This window comes from Trametes versicolor (assembly GCF_000271585.1).
Source record: "Trametes versicolor FP-101664 SS1 unplaced genomic scaffold TRAVEscaffold_3, whole genome shotgun sequence".
NCBI lineage: Eukaryota > Fungi > Basidiomycota > Agaricomycetes > Polyporales > Polyporaceae > Trametes > Trametes versicolor.
The window spans coordinates 1970582-1989930 of NW_007360323.1; the positions used below are offsets into that span (position 1 = coordinate 1970582).

Genomic DNA, 19349 nt, shown 5'->3' on the forward strand with positions numbered 1-19349 from the left:
GTGTATTGCTGATCATGAGTGCTTAGAATCGCGCAAGGTTTGACTCGCAGGCACCATGCGCCACGCGATGAGACTTTTGGCCATAAAGTCAGCTGACCGCGTCCTGTAATTGGCGCCGATTACGGGCCGTGGCGGGGCAAGTGGCGGGAAATTGAGTGTCGATCCTTGTCCTTGTTCTCCTTCGTCCACCATCCCTGTGCTCAACCAAAGCCGACGCCAGAACTCGTTCATCTTTCAGCCTCCTCGTACAATCCGCAATGAGCTTCCTTGGTGGAGTGGATCCCGCCGACATCGCAACCCAACGTGCTGCGAGTCGGAGGTGCGTCAGTTCTTCTATATCAGCCTTTGTAAGTCGGTGAGCATAATGTAGCGCCACCCCCGTAAAGCTTGCGCAAGGCCACCGAGCTCGTCAAAATCCAGCAATACGAACGCTCTGTCCCCTATTTCGTGGACGCCCTCCAAGATTACTGGACCGTAGACGCAGTCCTGCAATGGGCGTGGCGGTTCCCCAACAAGGAGCTCGCTCTTCAGCTCACCGAGATAACTGAGGCAAAAGGTAGACAGCCCTGTTCAAGTAGTTGGTCTAGTGGCTCACAAATCATTTTCTTTATCAGCGCGGGCACACCTACTGCAGGCGCTCGGCTCGGACTGCTTTGGCGAATCTTACTATGGGTACGGAGAATTCTGGGGCCTCTCGGACACACGGCCCTACATGCGCGCCTTGGGCGCCATCGCCCACCTGGCCCACCGTCTTGGCGACTACGACAAATCTATGTGAGCTTTGTCCACGTCGAAATCTACGCTGCATGGCTCATCAGGTTTGTCGCAGCGCCGCGAGCACAGAAGCACTCCGCCTCTGTCACGGAGACAACATGGGCCAACGATACATTCTTAGCAGCATCCTCCTGAAGGCAGGACGTTTCGCCGACGCGCTCTCCTTTTGCCAGGTCTGGCTCGACCCGCAATATGATGGACTGAACCGTCCCCGCGGGGGATGCACATTCGACCCGCCTAATCCAGAACCCCTCACGCCGCGCCTCGTCGAGTGGCACAGCAAGCCATGGTCGCCCGGAAACCTGTTACTCAACGCAGCATATGCAGCATTCGCCCTGTGGGGCGATTGCGAGCTCGCCAGGCAGTACCTCGTCCTGGGCACCCGCGCGAACCCCGGCATCTTTGTCAAGGTGCTCGCGAGGCGCGAGAAGCCAGGTAAGTCTATTCGCGCCACCTTTACGCGTATGCGGTCTGAACTTCATTCTGCTCCAGACGGTCCTTATTCGAGACCGCGTACGACCAACGGCTCGGACGAGGCGCACGACTACCGCTGGCTCACGCAGGACCTGTGGGCGGAGCCTGAGGCATGGGTCTGGATCAACACCAACCGGGACCTCATCGACATCGTGGTCAAGACATGCACACGGGAGGGCTGCGGCCGCCGCGAGATGCGCCCGCTCGACTTCAAGAAGTGCGGCGGCTGCAGGCAGGCGTTCTACTGCGGGCCGGAGTGCCAGCGGGAAGACTGGCAAGCCCACAGGCAGGGTGAGCGGCGCAGTCTGTTCTGGGCGAGTCGTGCCGATAGCTCACTACCGTAAACCGCAGCTTGTCGACAGGCGAACGCGCCCCCTGCACGTCCGGATTCGCCGGTATTCGCGACGTCGGCCTTTTTGAACAATCCGGCAGCCTTGCACGCGATGACGCTCGACACCAGCGATGACAGCTCGGACTTGTCTGATCTTTGGGAGGACGGGGTCGAGGTCGAGCCGTACTAGTGCATCTCGCAAGCGAGACCAAGTTCTTGGATGATGATACTATAGTGAAGGTCTTTAGACTACAAGGATGGCCGTGAGTGCCGCGATATTGTTTTCTACTTGAATCCGTGGTCGTGTAGTTAATAACTGATGGAGTAACTTGTACCATGAATGTACCACAGCAACCACCATTTTTACTCCACCTGTCGCCAGACCGTTGACGCGCCTGAGCATTGTGACCAGCGCTGTGATTCGCGGTAAGTGCATCGAGATCACAAGACTGGGTCCACTAGGGTCCTCCGTACTCTGTACGTATTGGCGTGGCTGACCACTCATAGCTGCCCAAAAAACAACATGGAGCTTGGCATTTTGTGGCACAATGCAGCTAATGTGTGACAATACAGTACTATATGCAGCGAAATCAACAGGACAGAGCAGGCGGGACGACAAGGGGGTAAGTAGGTAAGCACACACGGCTATGCCTCTGACTTTCTCTTTTTCTTCTTCTTCGAGCCGTCGTCGACCGCCTCGTCCGCGCCCGAGCCCGCAGCGGCCGCCTTCTCCGCCTTGCGGGCCTTTTTCCGTGCCTTGCGCTCCTCCTCGGTCTCCCCTGCGGGCTGCAATACCGGTCAGTCAATCCGCACGCAAAACACGCAGCGCCGCGCGACGTACCTTCTCCGCGTCCCCGTTCGCCTCGCTCTCTCTCCGCTTCCGCTTCTTCTTGTCCTCCTTCTTGTCCTCCTGGCCGTCGACGTCCATCTCCACGTCGCTGCTCGCGCCGCCCTTCTCCGCGCGTTTCTTCGCCCGGCGCTCCTCCTTCGCGCGCTTCTTCTCCGCCTTGACGTCCAGCACGGCCTGCACGGCGGCCTCCATCGGCTCGCGCTGCGTGGGCACGAGGTCGACCGCGTCCGCCGCGGTGTTGTACGTCTTCGTCTCGCCCGTCATCTGGAAGCGCGCCTGCTTCTTGCCCGCGAACGCGGAGCGCACCGCGGAGCCGTCGCCCTGCTGCTCGAGCGCGTGCAGCCGCGCCTCGAGCTTCGCGCGGTTCTCGATGCCTATTGACGGCGCCTGGGGCTCCGACTTCTCGTCGACGTCGGTCAGGGCGTCGACACGGATCGACAGCGCAGCCTTGGTTGCGACCATACGCGCCATCTGGAAATATATGTCAGCGGATATAAAACATGGGTTAAATCATGGACATACCTTGCCCTTGAGCTTTGGTGGTGCTTGGCCAATAAGCGATGCCTATCGAATACGTCAAGACTTGCAACGAGTGATGATAACAGACCTGGACGACATACATGGTAGATGAGACCGTACTTCGGTGTGTCGTGCTTCGTCTTCAGCGCACGGAACAGCGCCTTCTCGGCACCAAGAATCTGGATAGTACTTGCTGGGTGCTTCGCCAAGCTGAGCAAGCTGCCGGCGTGGCTGATGAGCCGCGCGCCGACGAGGTCACCGACGAGCGCGGTCAGGTTGGGCGCGATCGCGTTCATGCGGTTGCGCAGGTACTCCGCAAGCTGGGTGCGGTAGGAGGAGATGGCGATGACCTGGTCGCACAGGGAAAGGATGTGCGCCATGTCGGATTCGGAAACGTCGGTACCCATAGAGATGACGGCGGCCGCCTTCAGGGTCGCCTCCAGGTCCTCGGGGAGGATGGCGGCGAAGTCGCTGGCGGCAGCATTTGTCCGGAAGCCTGAAGGATGGCACCTGGTTAGTACGGACGGAGTGAGCGGCAGCGTTGCAAGTGTACATACTCATGTGCTTGATGACTTTCGCGTACGCGATGTTGTCGACGATGATTTTCGCCATCTCGGGAAAATGCCAGCCGTACCATTCCTGCAAGAGAGGTCAATACTGTACATACGTAAAACGGTGTCCGCGTGTCACAAACCTTGACGCGCATGGCGTAAATGTTGATCTCCTTGTCGAGGTCATCGAGAAGAGCGACGGCCTGAACGATCATCGTGTCCACCTTATCCGGAGAGAACTTCAACTTGAAGCTGCTCTAATATTAGAATGTGCTTCAACATTTTCCGAGGACTGCCAGGTACGAACCGGGATAATGAATGGCTCAGACCCAGGTTCATGGTGGCAAGGTCCTTCGGGTCGAGGCCGTCCAGGAGGGTGGTGAGCTGGGAGCGGATCCCGTGGAACAGCTCCGTCATTTTGGGGGAGACGACCTTGATGTTAAGTTTCTCCTTGAGAGCCCTGCCTGTATTTTGGACTGAGCAAAGGTGCGCATGGCATTTGCACAACGGGTCACGTACCGAACTCCTTCTCGAAAACGGCCAACGTCTCCTTCCCCTTCCCCTTGCCAGAAATCTCCTCAGAGAGGAACTTCTTCAGGCCCTTGGTGACCTTGTGCTCCTGGAGAGCAGTGATCTCCTCTACCGCATCAGCGGTCGAGGTAAACCGGTGAATGGCCTTGAGCTTCAGACTGCGCGCGGCAACCAATAAAACGAACAAGAAGGACAGACACACGCGAGCACGGTGAGCATCCCGACCAGCAGCACATTGCAAAAGCCTCACAGTTTGCTCGCCTTCTCCGGAGTCTCGAACTCCTCCCAGAGGTCGTCGCTCTCAAGCTTCGCATCGTCCGTGAGCTTGAACAGACAGTAGCCCAGAGAGGTCTCGTAGAGAACAAGCATTTTTGCACGCGCCCCAGTAGGTGTCCAACCAGGAAACGTCGGAGAGGAGGAGGAGACCGAAGACGAAAGCAGCAAGCGGGGCGTGTCCACCAGATTTTGGCGCACTCCCGCAAAGTCCGAAATTTTGAGCGGGCTTACCGTGGGAACGCGCACAGGCGTCTATGCGCCCTGGGAGGATGGGCGCCTGTGAAATGCGTACCGCGCGGTCACCACCCTCCCGCGCCGGCCCCGACGCTGGTCATACCCACCGCTATATTAGAGTCAGTCTGGGGGAATCTCACGAACTTCCTCGTTCATATCGCCCGCCATGTTCTCCACTCTAGCTGCATTAGCGGTGCTGGCGTGCGGCGCGTTGGCTAGCTCGCAAGCACCGTTTCATTTCGACGCGACTGCCGCGGCAGCTGGGAGCGCAGCGAATCCGCTGTCGGTAGGAACTTACAGCTCTCCGGGAAACCTCACTCTATCGTCTATCGCTTCTCGCGACGAGTACACCGCGTTCGCGCACCCTCGGTACCCTGCTCATCGTGTCCGGATCAAGCAGACTGAGTTCTGTGACCCTACCGTCAAGTAAGTACCAATACCGGACTCGATTTCACACTACGCTGGCGGGCGAAGTATATCGTGCTGAATATATTCTAGCGTGTATACAGGATACTTGGACGTTGACGATGGCGCAAAGCACCTGTTCTTCTATTTCTTTGAGAGTCGCCGCGACCCTGCCAACGGTGAGCACCCCACTAGGAATTACAAAGTCTGTGGAGCTGACCTCTATCATGTGTAGACGATGTTATGATGTGGATCAATGGAGGTCCCGGTTGCTCGTCCTCCATGGGCCTGCTCATGGAGCTCGGCCCTTGCAGCATCGACACGCAAAACAAGTCCACAAACGGCACGGTGTGGAACCCGTACTCCTGGAACGCGGAAGCCAACATATTTTTCCTCGATCAACCGTGAGCTTCATCTGACTTGCACAGGCTGTAGCGCTACGCTAATGCTCGTCACGGCAGTGTCGGTGTTGGCTTCTCATACGCTGACTTCGGCGAGACCGTCGAGACGACCGAGGACGCAGCGAAGAACATTCACGCGTTCCTGACGATCTTCTTCGAGACGTTCTCTGACTTCAAGGGCCGCCCGCTGCATCTTTCCGGCGAATCTTACGGCGTAAGCACCGGTACACATTCTAGTGGCTAGTCAACCGACGCTCAATGCTAAATCATTTAGGGCCGCTATCTCCCGACTTTTGCGAGCTATGTCTATGACCAGAATCAGGTCGCTAAGGCCGAAGGACGAGACACGCTCAACCTGACCAGTGTCATTATCGGCAACGGTATCACTGACATCTCTACGTGCGTTATAACTGCACAGGAGACCTACCGCCGCTTTCATCCTAACATCCGTTCGATAGTCTCTATGCTGGAAGGTACGAAGTGGAATGTGGGTCGGCGTCAGGCTCCTACTCACCCGCCTGCTTCGAGGGAGGGGGCGAATTCAAGTAGCGTAGACAATGTTAAATCCGACATATCTACACCAGCGCTTACCGTACAAAATCCATCACGTGCACTCTACTCCAACCTTATTTCCCCCTCCCTCTCAGCAGCGGCTGGCACCAAACACGAGTAAATAACGGGCCTCGGTGATGTAGCGCCCGCATCCGTCCCCATTTGGTGGGCCATCAACTCGGGGCGCCTCCGAATTCTCGTATTTCTCGTTCTCGCATCGTCGCGCACCGTCGCGCGTCGTCGCGCGCCGCCCGCGCAAGCCAGATATGTTCGCGCCGCATTCGCTCCAAAACTGACTTTTCTTGGCGATGTCTGGCCAAATCGTCTTCACACAAAAGTGGGGCTAATCGGTCACAGAACCGGCATTGGCGATCAATACGCGCCGCTTTTGTCCGTGCCGGCGCCTCTTGACCCCCGCCTCCCGTCCCCTTTGGGATCCCCGCTGCCCCCTCGCCCTCGCTAGCACACCGTATGCACACTGTAACTAGTCTATATTTCACGGTAAATGCATGCGACACCTGTACACAACAACCTGGATATCACGAAGCCCGCATTGGCCCGCTACATGCAGCGCGGAGACGGTGCTTAATCCACCATACTGACGATCGCGCCCCCTGCGCGCGCCCCCTGCGCTCGCTCGCGCGACGTCGATTGACAGCAGGCCGACCGGTCTCCGAGAGCGCCGCGACATGACATGAAGCTGTCTAGAAGGCAGGAAGGTCGTCAGCGAGGTATAAGGTCGCAGCGGGCTCGTCCTAACTCACCCAGTTCCCAACCCCCAAGTCCGAGAACATCCCCGCCCCCGCTCCCCGCACACGAACCATGTCCCAGTCCTCGTCTCGCATCGCGCTTTCGTCCATCCCTCACGTCCCCCCCTCCCCTACCAACGTGCCCGCATCCAAGAAACAGAAGACCGTGACCGTTCAGGGAGGTAAGATGCTCTTCAAGATGCCGGCCAGTTTTGCAGGCGCCGCTAGTACCGCTGACCGCACCAGTTCGGGGGGAGCTACTCCGCGTGCGTCCATGCCTCCCGAGGAGGTCACTAGAGGGACGACGCCCGCATCCGCGTGGGCATCGACGCTCGGAGAGCGCCCTGTCGTGTCCAACCGCGCGGCCTCCGCTTTGCCCCCGCTTACGACCACGCGCCGGCGCGCTGCTACATCTGCTGGCGTAGCTGATACGCCAGCCGACGACCAAGGCCCCGCAGTTGCTGATCTTGCAGGAGTAAGCAGTAAGTGTCCACGCCCACGCTTGTTGTGTGCAACCAATCGACTTACTTGGTGATATAGACCGCCGCCTCGTGGACATGGTCATGCAGCTGCGGACGAACGTTCAGAAGCTCGAGGGGACCGTCCAGGGCATGCACATCGCCATGAAGCGGCTCCAGGTCGAGAATGCAGAGATGCTGACCAAGACAAGCAAGGGTGAGATTGAAGCTGCGGAGATCCGCGAAGACATCGAGATGATCGCGCAGCGCACGGAGACCCAAGGGAAGCGCTTGATTGCCATGGAGGAGGCCGTGGAGAGTGGTGAGATACTCGGGGCGGTGTGGAGGGATCGTCCTGAGGAGCCAGCTGGCCCCGCAGCACAGGCTGCGGCGGGGCCAGCGGGCGGTGCACTCGATCTGCAAGCGGCCGTGGCATCTGCCACGGCTTCCGAGCTAAAAAGCTCGGCGTTCTTCGTGAGTGTTGCGCATGCACAAGTGTGTGTACTGATCAACTCACTCAAACCTTCGCGATAGGCGTGCATTCGCGCGGTGTTCATCGGCCTGCTTGGCAACACCAAGGGTGGCAAACCACCTGCACCGGCCAAACAGGGATTCTGGACGGTCGCGGATCCCGCTGATCCTGCGCGGCTCTTGCGTCCGCGATGGGATGACGGATGGGAGGCTAACCGCCAGGGGTGGGCTCACGAGGTCGTACAGATCGTGAAGCAAGACGCGCGCCGGTGGTCGAGCGCACTTTCCCAGCACATGCTGGATGTTCTGCCTGAGGACGTCATCGAGAGCGGGCTGGCCACGAGCTTCGCCACTTGGAGCAAGCGGTTCCGCGACCTCCGTGACAAGGACGAGGAAACACGCGCCAAGTCGCGCGTGCTCGCCCGGCGCCGCGCCCGTAAACAAACTGTGAGTTATATTTCAGCAGGCGAGGATATACACTCACCTCAGTCCCCGGACTCCGCAGAAAGCCAGCGAGCGTCTGGCTTGGCGTCACAAGGTTCCCGGCGTAGCAGGCAGCCACTTCGACTGGCTCTTCCTGTGGCAGTACCAGTCGACGGACGAATCTGACAACTCCCCGGCAGGCGCCGAGGAGGACCCGTCGACCGAAGACGAATCGGCCCCACCAGTCGTCTTCATGCTGAGGTCCAAGGCGCGGCCGTGGATCAGTCGGTCTCCGGCATACCGCGTAGATGGAGTACGTACCTCGTACCTCGTACACACAATACTGGCACTAATGGACGGGCTGTCAGATCACGCTGCTCCTCGACGAAGTGGACACTCACGTTGAGGCTGCTCAGGCCGAGGCCGAAAAGGAGAACACAAACGGGACAGCGCACCATGCGCACGTCCGCGGTCAGGTGCGCGCGGAGCTCAACTCTGTGCTGCCCATTGTGCGTAAGCGTAAGAATCAGAAGGATGGGGATATCCCCACCACGAAGATCCCGCGTGCAATGCTCAGTACCCAGTGGATCGACGGGGAACATGGTCGTAGGTTTGCCAGCACGCGCTACATTGCTGACTGGGCAGCGGGAGAAGGTGCCGGGGACTTAGACGGGGGGTCGGATGGCGGCGATGAGGATGAGGAAGGATAGGAGAGGGGTCGGACATATGGCGGCGAAGAAGATAAGGAGAGTCTCGAGGCAGATGTAGTCATACCCGCGTGCGCGCAGCATTCGGCTGGGATGTAATTGAGATGTGTTGATGATCATACATCCATCATGTCATCGTCGTCGTCAAGGTCTGGTTCTTGTGATGTCTGGAAAAGGGATGAGTGGCAAGCATGTAAGCGGGGACGAGGACGTACGTGGTCAAGAGACATTGTAACCCAGAGGTCTGTATCACGATGGACCACATGTGCGAGCGCAAGATGTCCTGAGAGTTCACGAACATCGATAACTACCTGGCTACCGAGGGACTCATAGGACCAGCATGCGATGCCCAAGTCGCTTGCGCTGTGATTGTAACTGTCAGCATCATGTAACAAGGCACAAAGAGCACGTACCGCAGCGCCCAGGGCATCTCCGGCAGATTCGCATCGCGTTGGAATGGACGAATGATCGCACAGGTAGTGGTCAGCGGCGGGAGAGTGTCGTCGTTGCGGGTGTGGACCACATGGAAGATATACTCGATCTTGACGGCATGCCGACCCTTCATGTATGCATAGCATGACTTGGCGCCGCGCGTGGTGGTCGAAGCTCCGTATCGCAGCCCACAGATGTGAATCGTCGAGTAAGACTTGACGGCGACTGCTACAAATGCTTCCCCGGCAAGGTTTGTGGCAGTATCGGGTTTGAGAGAGCAGTGCCCGGACCACAGTGCACTCACGTGCTTATACACAAGCACGTAGAGATTGAGCTCACGTAGATTGACCTTGCGAGACTGCCGGGCAAGCTGGACAGTAGCTGAACAATAACATTTAGCCGCTTGGTAGGAGTACGTCTGCTGCGCGACTCACCTTGGTCGCGAGCAGCACACATCGTCGCGATCATCGTTAGTAGTGTCCCACGGTGTGCCGCACTGGTGGTATCGCCTTTGAGTAGCGCACGCAGTTTCTCGACCGCGTCGGTGTCTTGTTCTGTCATGTCCTCCCCGAGGTCCTCGAGGTGTTGAATCTATGTGTAGATCAGTGAGATGCAGACAGAGACATGCCCAGGAATCAGGGGACATACCAGCTCGTAAAGGAGCGACACCTTAGTCCATCCCCGCATCATTGTGCCTTCGAGTTCACCCCCCGTGTGCCCGTTGTGTCGGAGTCTTGACAGGAAGCCATTGTTGCGCTCGTAGGCGTAGCACCACCAGGCATACACTGGCCCCAAGAGTAGAACCCAGAGCCAGAAGTGGGTCATGATGTGGAAGTATGGGACCAGATGGCAGAATGCACTAGCCCATGACTGGCATGCGCGCGCGTGGCACTCGGACGCTCGCATCGTTTCCTCGACAGTGATGGACTGGGACCCATAGATGCGGATAGCGGTCGCCCATTCCATGGTTGTCTCGTAGTGCAGTCGGTAGTTACGGTTCATGCGCAGTTGTGCGAGTTCTTCCATGTCGGCCGCGGTTGTCTCCGGGTTTGCAGCTACGCCCGCACGGCGGCGCTTATTCAACAGCTCTTCGACGCGCTGCCGTGCCTTCGCAGCCTTAGTGGCCGCACGTGGGAGCGGTGCGTTACAGTCGGGGATGTTGCCGTCGATCTGCCACGCTACGTATAGGGCAACCATAAGTACACTCACAAAGTTCCGCCACTGGTCTGCTTTGCCAGCACCCCCGGTGATCAGCTGTGCGAGTCATCAGTCATCGCCAAATGTGTAGCGGCTGGACTTACGCTGTCAGGAGGCCTGGAGACTAAGGCGGGCCACCAGATCTCTGCAAGAAACCCCTCGATCTTCTCCAGAGGTTTGTCCCTGCGGCTGCGCTGTGTAAACATCCCACCCTTGTGGAGGATGTTTTGAATGACGTGTTTTGTTTCTCCTTTGAAAGAGTGCATCAGTGTCCAATGGATGTGTATGTACTGTGTAAATATACCCAGATAGGCCGCATGCATGAAATCAGGAGGCGAGTCGCGTCCGGGGAGCCAGTCGGGCAGTGTGTTTAGTATGGACCACTGGCAGCCGCGTTTCTCGAGGATGCTGTCGCGCATTTCTGCGTCCGCGTCGCGTGCCAAGTATGCGTATTTGAGGAACCGCCAGTCGTCGCGGTAGGAACAACCTGTAATGGGATAGTGAGAATGGAGCAATAGAGAAGAGAAACACGTACAATCAGGATCATAGCACTCTGGGGTGACGAGCGAGGTGAATCTGGCCTCGCACATGTCACACATGTGCAGCTCGCTCGTATGGCCACGGAGACCATTCATTTTGTGGGCGGCGGGTAGATCAGACGACATGTTGTTTAGATGCGCGTGCATGAGCTCCGGTTCGGACTCTTCGGAGACCTTGATCAGCACCCCTACGAGAGTGATGTGCTGTGAGACTCCGGAATTCCCAGAAGGAAGGATGGGGACTTACCACGGTACAGCTTGTGCAGCTCTGCGATGAGTGGGCGCAAGATGCTGTTCAATTGCTCCGTGGTCGGTTCAGTTGGACCCGGTAGGACGCAATAAAGAATGGTCTCCTCGCGGCGAAACCTGACGCCGCGAGGATTGTTGCAGATTGTGATATACACAGCACCAACTGAGTACGCGCCGCGCTTCATTGCACGAAACCTATGCATGCGTGGGCGTAAGCGGAGTCTCGTACACACAAGAAAACGTACCAATCGATGTTGATTTGTAGCAGGAGACCATTTGGCAATGATACAAACCGTTGATTGAGCTCCTCAATGTCCGTGTCCTCAACGCCCCATGGTCCTGCGCGCCGACGCTGCAAGCCAGCGGCGACCGTACGCCACCCCCAGCCGTCCATGATGTCGTACATGCGATGGCTTCCATCCTGCCACCCAGGCCAGTCCTCGCGTGCCGCAGGTGGCGTTCGACCTGGCTCGTCATCATCACCTCGCCAAGCGTTCCAGTCCTTCATTTTACCGGGTCGCGATGCGATGCGGAAGAGCGAGTCTATCAGGGCGGTCGTAGGGAGAACCTTCACCGGAATTCTCTTCAGTTTTCCTTCCGATGTGGTCTTGCAGGCGTAGAGGACCCCTGGGCAATCAGCCCGTGTATTACAACCGGGCCCGTCGAGATGATAGAGCTCGGATGGGTGGTGGTGGTCCCAGCAGACGTTGCAGACGAAATAGAAGGTGATGTACCGGTCCGGGTCGACCCCCAGCCGCCGCACGACCGTTCGGAGGGTTCGCGCCATCTTGTCGAGTCCAGCAACCTCGTACTGTGCCGTCTGCGGGAGTGCCGAGAAAGTTGAATGATACCCATCGAGCATTTGCTTACACAGTTCCTTTGTAGCACCGTGCACGGTTGAGGCTATGTACACATGGACGTATGCGTTACGTATGAGGGGGTGTTCTGTGAGAGCCGGAGGTCGGCCCCCTGCGTGATTGTAGGTGGTGGCATCGTCTTCCGCATCCTCCAGGATCTTGTCGAAAATCTCCTCGTTGCTCGCAGCTAGCGGATCCCCAGAGATATCAATGCCGTCATCGTCCACAGATGGCACAGGGCTAGGCTCGCGCGATGGGAGGACCTGCTGTCCAGCAGCCGCACGGTCTGGGGAGATAGACTGCCCACGAGAGTTCGAGTGAGAGCGAGCGCGGCCGACAGGCGATGCATATGAGAGAGAGCGAGCCCAAGATCGAGAGCGCGAGCGCGAGCGCGGCCGAGACGGTGACCCCCAGCGAGACCCCGACAGAGAGCGGACCGAACGAGACCGTCCGCGAGCGGGTTCTGGCGATCCAGCGTAAGAAACAGATCCCGCACTCGGGCCAGCGGCGAAAGGCGATCCAAGGCGGGCGTTCAGGTGAGCATCAGGGAGATCAGGTGGTGGCGAGTTGCCAGTGTCCAGTGAAGCGGCAGGCGGGAAGAACACACCAGAATCATCCTGATAGCCATCCTCTGGCAAAGCCTGTTCTCCGTGATGAATGGGAGATGGTACGCGAGCTCGCCTTGATGCCAGGCGCTGTTCTAGTTTGAGGTGCTTCACGATGAGCTCCTCGGTGTGAAACTGCGGGATTGTTGATGCGGCACAGGGTGGACACGGGCAAGGTCGTCGAAAGAAAGAGTCGGGGCGAGCAACTTTGGGCATTGGACTGTGCTTGAGAGGGAGGAACGAGGTGAAGCGAGTTTGTCGACTGAGCTGGTAGCGTGAACGAGGGCTGAAGGCGAGATGTGGGCGCCTACTCAGTCGCACCATAATTCGACCTCAGCTGCCTGATTAGGCCTCTCACGTGCCAAACTCGAATGTATTTGCGCCGTATCTCCAACAAAAGGCATCCTCAAATGTACAAACGACACAATGGCCATAAATCTAGGATTTACAAGGATTGTGCGAGGAACATATTTGGGGGTGATCTGCGGTTGGGTCGGCGTCCTTAGACGTACCGTTCCAAACGATCAGCACGTGCGTGAAGATGAAGACCGCTGTGAGTATCGTGGCCGCACAAACTACGAGAATAGTTGCTGATCGCAGTGTGTTCCAGTTACCGCGCTGCGAGAAGCGTATGCAGGAGAGCTGCATAGATCGCTTCGATGCTATCGATTGTCGGGCTGCGGTGAACTTCTGCGACTCTACGATGAGCTCAGCGTTCGAGGCGAGCGGTAAGTTTACGTAGCGTGATTTTGAAATCAAAACGTCAAATTCTGACACTACGGGCATCATTCGCAGGACGCAACTTCTACGACATCTCCAAGGTAAGTCAACAAACACTCACCCCTGTAAACCACAGCTGAGATCCCTGCAGCCCTGCCTCGGCGACCTCTGCTACCTCGAAGCGGCGAAAATCAAAGATTACCTCAATGCGCCCGAGACACGCGCACTTCTCGGCGTCGAGTCGCCCAACAACTTCACGTCCTGCAGCTCAGAAGTAGGCCGCGCCTTCAACTCGCACCTCGACAAGTACGCTGTGCCCGCGCACTTCCACGTCGCCGGCCTGCTCGAGCGCGGAGTGCGCGTGCTCATCTACGCGGGCACGTACGACTGGCAGTGCAACTGGGTCGCGAACAAGCTCTGGCTCGAGAAACTCGACTGGTCCGGCGGCCTGGTCTACACCGCGGACGCGTTCCGCGACTGGACGGTCGACGGGCACAAAGCTGGGGAGACGAAGAGCGCGGGCCCGCTGACGTTTGCGACCGTGCGCGGGGCGGGACATATGATGAGTGTCCACCGTGGTTCTTCTGCGGGTGGCTCGGTGCTGACTTGCCTGCCCGCCAGCACGTACCGTTCGACAAGCCCGCCGAGGCGCAGGCGATGGTTTCGCGCTGGCTCGCGCAGAAGGAGTTGTGAACGTAACGTCAGCGCGGGGGGTGCGGAGGTGGGATATCGAAGAAGGCAGCCGGGGTCGTCGGGCAAGTCGGGCTCGGCCTGCGCTTGGGGGGTCCTCGAAATGCATGCCGTATGCACGGCGATAAGTACGCGATTGGTCATGCGCGCCGCCAGGATGCTGTCTTGTTTTTCCAACCGCCCCCCGACAACGACGTCTGTCCCGCCGCCACGGCGTCGGGCTGGCGGGGTCAACTTTGCGTCGGGGCGGTCGCGTGCCGCGGGGGGGCCAAGCGGCCAGCCTCCAGGAACGACGCGCGCTGAGCCGTCCCGCTCTGCTCGCAGTTGCCGGGTTGGGCGGTGGAAATTTGGAATCATGATGCGGGTGCGTCGAGATCAGATGCACGACAGGGGAAGGCGATCGTTGTGCGCGCGCTGCGATTGGTTACCGTTGTGGGTGCACCGCTGCATGTGGTATGCGTGGCGTGTTTCGGTGTGCCTCGCAGCTGCCGAGCCGGGCCTCTTGCAATCAACTTGCAATGCTCGTTCGGTGCTGGAGCTCTGAGTTTGCGGGTTTAGACATGGAGGCGTGCGCACGACAGTGCACGTAGGTTAGCGGGCGGTGTGAATGATGGCGAAGGCTATCACGCGCGGACGTGGAAGAGAGACGGCGGTGACACCGGCTCTCACGACAAGCACGTAATGCACGCTATTTGCTGAAGAACGCGGGCTTGCGACCGACCTGTCCGAGAACGAAGGGGTGTTGATGACGAACACTCGTCCATCGAAGATCGACAGGCTGCCAGCGTACTGAACGACGGCGCGGGGCTGCTATAGTAAAGTGCTGTGCAGGCGTGCCGCATCGCCGTCTATTAATGCCTGTCGGAGATGTCAACAATCGTGCGCGCAGCTCATGCGATGGCGGATGGGCTGATGCAGGCGTAGCGCCCGCGCACACTTTCAGGTGCTTGCCTGTGCGTTCTGATTGGGCCGTATCACTCGACATTGATATGTATGTGGGGGCGGCGCGCGACGTCGAAGCTGGCGAGTCTTCGAGGGCGAATAAGTTCTCGCACTCGAATGGCGTGGCCCAGGCCGTGGTTGTCGCCGGGGTCGAGTGCAATCGATAGAGGGACGGAGGGGGAGAGGGGAGAGGGACATATTCCTGGGAGGATCGAGTGGTTACTATGGGAATAAGCAATCTGCCGGTTTCCCCGACCCAGATTTATGGTATCCGCTCCGGGCGAATCAGCTGTGGGCCTGTTAAAGGCGACGGCGGAGGATGCTCTCCTCCCACCCCCTCCCTTCCTTCCTCCGTCTTTTTTTCGGTGCCAAGGTCAGTGCGCTCTGCTCCCGCCCACACCCACACCCGCACTCTGTTCTGACAATCTCGCGATGCACACAGTCACTTCGGGCTGCCCGGTAGCGCCCCTGGACCACTTCCATTCGTTTCGGCATCGCCCAACTCGTCCTCCAGCAGGCTTTCAACTCCGGCAGTAAGCAATCCAGATTCCCGTCGTAATGCCTTCCCTCGCCTCCCTCTTCGCCCTTGCGGCTCCCTTGATGGTCTACGGTGCCCCGCTCAGGCGGCAGGCAAACCCCACCGATCTCCTCGTTCTCAGTGCGTACTTCTCCTTCGCAACGCCTAATCGGTCCGCTTCCGGCCCACGTTCCTGATCGCCGACTTCCTCCTGCAGAGTTCGCGGATGTGCTTGAGCAGTTCGAGTCCACCTTCTACCAGCAGGCCCTTGCGAAGTTCCAGTCCTCAGACTTCACCGCCGCGGGCTTCGTCGACGCCCAGGTCCCCGTCCAGCAGTTCATCCAGATCCAGGCAGATGAGGCAACACACGCCTCCGTGCTCGAGTCCACCATCACGTCTCTCGGCGACAAGGCCATCAGCGGGGACTGCAAGTTCGACTTCGGCGCTGCGCTGAACGACGTCCCCACCATGGCCGCGACCGCGCGTGTGGTGGAGAACCTCGGTGTCGGCGCATACCTCGGCGCCGCGCACTTGATCACCGACCCCGTCATCCTCACCGCGGCCGGCTCGATCTTGACTGTCGAAGCCCGCCACCAGACGATCCTCAACGTCCTCGCGAATGGTGTCTCCATTCCCCAGGCGTTTGACGTTGGTCTCCTCCCGAACGAGGTCCTCGCCGTCGCCAGCGCGTTCATCTCCGGCTGCGACACCGGCATCACTGCCAACGCGCCCCTGACGATCACGAACACCGGCTCCGTCGGGCCCGGCACGTCCCTCACGTTCTCCTCGCCCGCCATCAACGGCTCGACCGACAACTTCCACTGCCAGATGCTCGTCGGCGGCATGCCCAGCTCCATCTCGCTCCCGCTCGACTCGTGCGTCGTGCCCGAGGGCATCGAGGGCCCCGTTGCGATCTTCGTCACCCCCGACGACCAGCCGCTGAACAACAACGTCCGCGACCGCGCCACCCAGGCCGTCATCGCCGGCCCCACGATGGCGTTCATCGACACCACGAAGCAGCTCCTCGGCCAGCTCGTGCTCGCCGGGTCCAGCGCGAGCGGCTCCGCGAGCACGTCGACCACCACGATCTCGCCCGCGGACGCGACTTCCATCATCTCCAGCGCATCCGCCGCCTCCGCGACCGCCGCCGCGTCTGCGACCGACGGCGCGTCCTCCGCGAGCGCGACTGACAGCGCCGCGTCCGCGAGCTCCACCGACGGTGCGAGCGTGAGCGCGGGCAACGGCGCCGCGTCGCCGAGCGACTCTGCCTCCGCAGCGGCCGCGAGCGCGACTGCCTCCGCGCTGCCCGAGTCCGACAAGACGACCGTCGACGCACCCGGCACGCGCAACACCGCGACGGGCACGACGGCGAACGGCGCGATCACCGTGAACGGCTGGGTGTCGACCTAAGCCCGCCGCTCCCCCCGCGCTGTGATTCCGCTTGTTGTTCCTGCTGGGCATGATGTGTGTATAGGTGTTGTTGTTTGACTGCTGCTGGGCCGGGCGCGAGGCAGGACACGGACCTTCCTCCCCCTCACACTAACACGGACTGGGCCCATGGACTATCATTGTTGACGCAGGTTACCGTTCTCCGATAGATAGGCGTAGGCCATCGCTACTGGATTGCTTCTTCTTAATCTCCCTCTCTTCGTTCGTTCGCTTCGCTTTCCACGCGCACCTTTTTTGCTGTCGTCGCGACGCGATACGATACCCACCCACCCCCCACCACTGCCGCTGCTGCTGTTGACCGACGAGAGACCCCGAGGGTTGTGCCGGTCCCAAGTTTTCGTACCTATGCTGCTGCGTTCTCCAGTGTATGGTACGGCTTTTGATCGAGGAAGTCACCATCCTTCTACCCGTCGTGCTTCTCTTGCGTGTGAGTGGTTGCGGTGTGGGTTCTCGACATCACGGTAGGTTCGTGCTGTGGTGATCGGTGTCTAAGAAGCTGACGACAGCAGGTGAGGAAGCAGAACAGGACTTCTATAACAGTATGCAGGACGACACGTTCGACAGGTATATGGTACAGGGTATTATATAAGGTATAAGTACAGCAGAGACCCTCCGCACCGGTATTCTTCGCTCGCCCGGGTATTTGCGCGCACCACTTGTTTCGCAGCGCACCCTCGCGGCCCCACCGCTCACTCCATGCTCAATCCTCGTCGCTGGAGTCGCTGCTTGAGTAGTCCTCGTCCACGAATTCTACATCAGCCACGGGCTGCCGCTCCGCGGGCGACATCGCGCCCGCGAGGAAGTCGTCGTCGTCCGCCTCCGCGTCGCCGTCCGCGTCACCGTCCGCGTCCATGTCCGCATCAGGGTCGGCGAGCAGCTCCTGCTCAAACTGGTCCATGAAGTCATCAAGGTCCTCCCCACCGTCCGCGGGCGCAGCGGGCGTGAACGCGCTCGGCTCGATTTCCTCCATGACGATGACTGGGGGTAGTGTTGGTGCCGCCGCCGCCGCGGGCACGAGCGGGGGAACAATCGTTTCTTCCCAATCATCGTCATCATCGTCCGAGTCGGCGATTGCAGCCACAGCAGGGTCGAGCGCCGAGATGGTCGCCGCGGGTGCGGGGGGCAAGGTGACGATCGAGGAGGACGTTGGAAGCGACAAAGATGGAGGCTGCGTAGATGCGGAAGCGCTCGATGCAGACGGTAGCGCGAGTGCGGGCGATGCGCCTGCCCCAGGCAACGCGAGCGCCACTGGCTGCTCTTTCTTCTCTGGCACAACTTTCGCCTTCTTGAACGGAGGAGGTTGGACAGCCCGGCGAACCGTCGCCGGCGTCTCCTCCGTATCCGCGGGGAGCTCGCGCTTGTTGGTGCCCTTGAAAGGGAATGCAGAGGTCCCGATGGGTCTGGGCCTCGGCTTGGGTGGAGCTGTTGCCGGCGCAGACTTGGATGAGGCTGCAACGGGGGCGGGCTTTGCAGGTACTGGGGCCTGTACGGGTTTCGGTGTGGGGGTCGACTTCACTGGCTTCGGGGGCAAGCTCGGAGGGAGGGCACGGGGCGCCGGTTGAGGGACCGGTGTGGTCGGCTTGGTCTTCGGCAGCACCACGGAGGCATTCAGGCGGGATGGGGGCTTTGACTTTGCTGGCTCCGGGATCTCTCCCTCGCTCTCCTCTTCCTCCTCCCGAACGGCGGCGGCGGGTGCGCGTTGCGCCGCAGGCGGCACGGCTGATGTAAATGGGCGCCTATGAGCACAAGAGAGGCAGGAGAGCATAACGATAATGACGTACGGGAGTTGGCAAGGCGGGGGGCATGTACCGTACGCGGGTCGTGTTGAAGTGTCAGATATGTTTCGATCTTCTCTAATGTGAATGTCTGCGAGAACTTCGTGAGGAGCCAGGGGTTAGGCGAAGAACAGAGAGCTGACCTGCAGTTCCTCGTCGTAGATGAGAACGCAGTCTACGTCTCTCGCCGACCGTTCTTGGCCAACGTAGTTGACACCGGTCTCATTCTTCGTTGGACGTCGTAAGAACCCTGCAGTGTCTGACGTAGACGGCCACAACACACCTGCGTGCTGGGGCGCGTTACATTAACGCTTGAAGGACCTCCTTCCTCCTTAGCCTTCTTGATCTCAATGGAGCCAGGCTTTGTCGGGTCGACCGACTCGGGCTTGAAATTGTCTGCACGAGTAGGCCTCAGCACCTGCGCTCGCCGCGTAGATGCCAACAGAAGCTCACGCACAACGGAAGGAGTAGAATTCGCGATCAGGCTTCGCCTTGCTGTTCTTGACCGGACCGCCCTTACGCGCCTTCAGCGAGCGCATAAGGGACGTTCCAATGTTGATCTCGTGTCGTCCGGTCGGCATCCAGGCGTTTGACGCAGTCGAGGTCATAGTGGTGAGGAGAGAGAGGGAGAGTGGGAGCGAGAGACAACGGGGAGACTATAACCACAGTCG

At 59.4% G+C, this 19349-nt stretch overlaps 5 protein-coding genes across 5 annotated transcripts; 3 read left to right on the forward strand and 2 right to left on the reverse strand.

The window, feature by feature from the left end:
* The first annotated feature begins 198 nt into the window (after window positions 1-198).
* Window positions 199-1934, forward strand: TRAVEDRAFT_143901 (uncharacterized protein). The gene is made up of 6 exons (XM_008037438.1): window positions 199-319; window positions 387-556; window positions 615-774; window positions 830-1209; window positions 1267-1539; window positions 1600-1934. The coding sequence occupies exons 1-6, from the start codon at window positions 258-260 to the stop codon at window positions 1767-1769; spliced, it is 1215 nt and encodes a 404-aa protein (XP_008035629.1). The 5' UTR covers window positions 199-257; the 3' UTR covers window positions 1770-1934.
* Window positions 1935-2094: 160 nt separating this feature from the next.
* Window positions 2095-4470, reverse strand: TRAVEDRAFT_63396 (Nop-domain-containing protein). Its single transcript, XM_008037439.1, has 9 exons — window positions 4281-4470; window positions 4019-4188; window positions 3807-3963; window positions 3643-3751; window positions 3506-3587; window positions 3050-3444; window positions 2952-2993; window positions 2421-2900; window positions 2095-2365 (listed from the first exon to the last, which is right to left on the reverse strand). The coding sequence occupies exons 1-9, from the start codon at window positions 4397-4399 to the stop codon at window positions 2225-2227; spliced, it is 1695 nt and encodes a 564-aa protein (XP_008035630.1). The 5' UTR covers window positions 4400-4470; the 3' UTR covers window positions 2095-2224.
* A 179-nt stretch (window positions 4471-4649) lies between these two features.
* Window positions 4650-13998, forward strand: TRAVEDRAFT_163322 (peptidase S10 serine carboxypeptidase; the record flags this gene model as incomplete). Its single annotated transcript, XM_008037440.1, has 12 exons — window positions 4650-4966; window positions 5039-5124; window positions 5181-5349; window positions 5407-5560; window positions 5621-5745; window positions 5805-5843; window positions 10118-10125; window positions 13092-13138; window positions 13196-13313; window positions 13381-13406; window positions 13457-13873; window positions 13927-13998. Exons 1-12 carry the CDS (start codon window positions 4707-4709, stop codon window positions 13996-13998), a joined length of 1521 nt encoding a protein of 506 aa, XP_008035631.1. The 5' UTR covers window positions 4650-4706.
* Window positions 13999-15495: 1497 nt separating this feature from the next.
* TRAVEDRAFT_44621 (uncharacterized protein) lies at window positions 15496-16864 on the forward strand (the record flags this gene model as incomplete). Its single annotated transcript, XM_008036860.1, has 2 exons — window positions 15496-15595; window positions 15672-16864. The coding sequence occupies 2 exons, from the start codon at window positions 15496-15498 to the stop codon at window positions 16862-16864; spliced, it is 1293 nt and encodes a 430-aa protein (XP_008035051.1).
* Window positions 16865-17603: 739 nt separating this feature from the next.
* Window positions 17604-19286, reverse strand: TRAVEDRAFT_44622 (uncharacterized protein; the record flags this gene model as incomplete). Its single annotated transcript, XM_008036861.1, has 5 exons — window positions 17604-18622; window positions 18685-18769; window positions 18822-18905; window positions 18962-19074; window positions 19136-19286. The coding sequence occupies 5 exons, from the start codon at window positions 19284-19286 to the stop codon at window positions 17604-17606; spliced, it is 1452 nt and encodes a 483-aa protein (XP_008035052.1).
* Between the last annotated feature and the right edge of the window lie 63 nt (window positions 19287-19349).

Coding starts and splice junctions, on each gene's coding strand:
- TRAVEDRAFT_143901 (XM_008037438.1), top strand. CDS start 258: ATGAGCTTCCTTGGTGGAGTGGATCCCGCCGACATCGCAACCCAACGT. Junction 320..386: donor CAACGTGCTGCGAGTCGGAG/GTGCGTCAGTTC, acceptor ACCCCCGTAAAG/CTTGCGCAAGGCCACCGAGC. Junction 775..829: donor GGCGACTACGACAAATCTAT/GTGAGCTTTGTC, acceptor GGTTTGTCGCAG/CGCCGCGAGCACAGAAGCAC.
- TRAVEDRAFT_63396 (XM_008037439.1), bottom strand. CDS start 4,399: ATGCTTGTTCTCTACGAGACCTCTCTGGGCTACTGTCTGTTCAAGCTC. Junction 4,189..4,280: donor CCGGAGAAGGCGAGCAAACT/GTGAGGCTTTTG, acceptor TGCCGCGCGCAG/TCTGAAGCTCAAGGCCATTC. Junction 2,366..2,420: donor CGAACGGGGACGCGGAGAAG/GTACGTCGCGCG, acceptor CCGGTATTGCAG/CCCGCAGGGGAGACCGAGGA.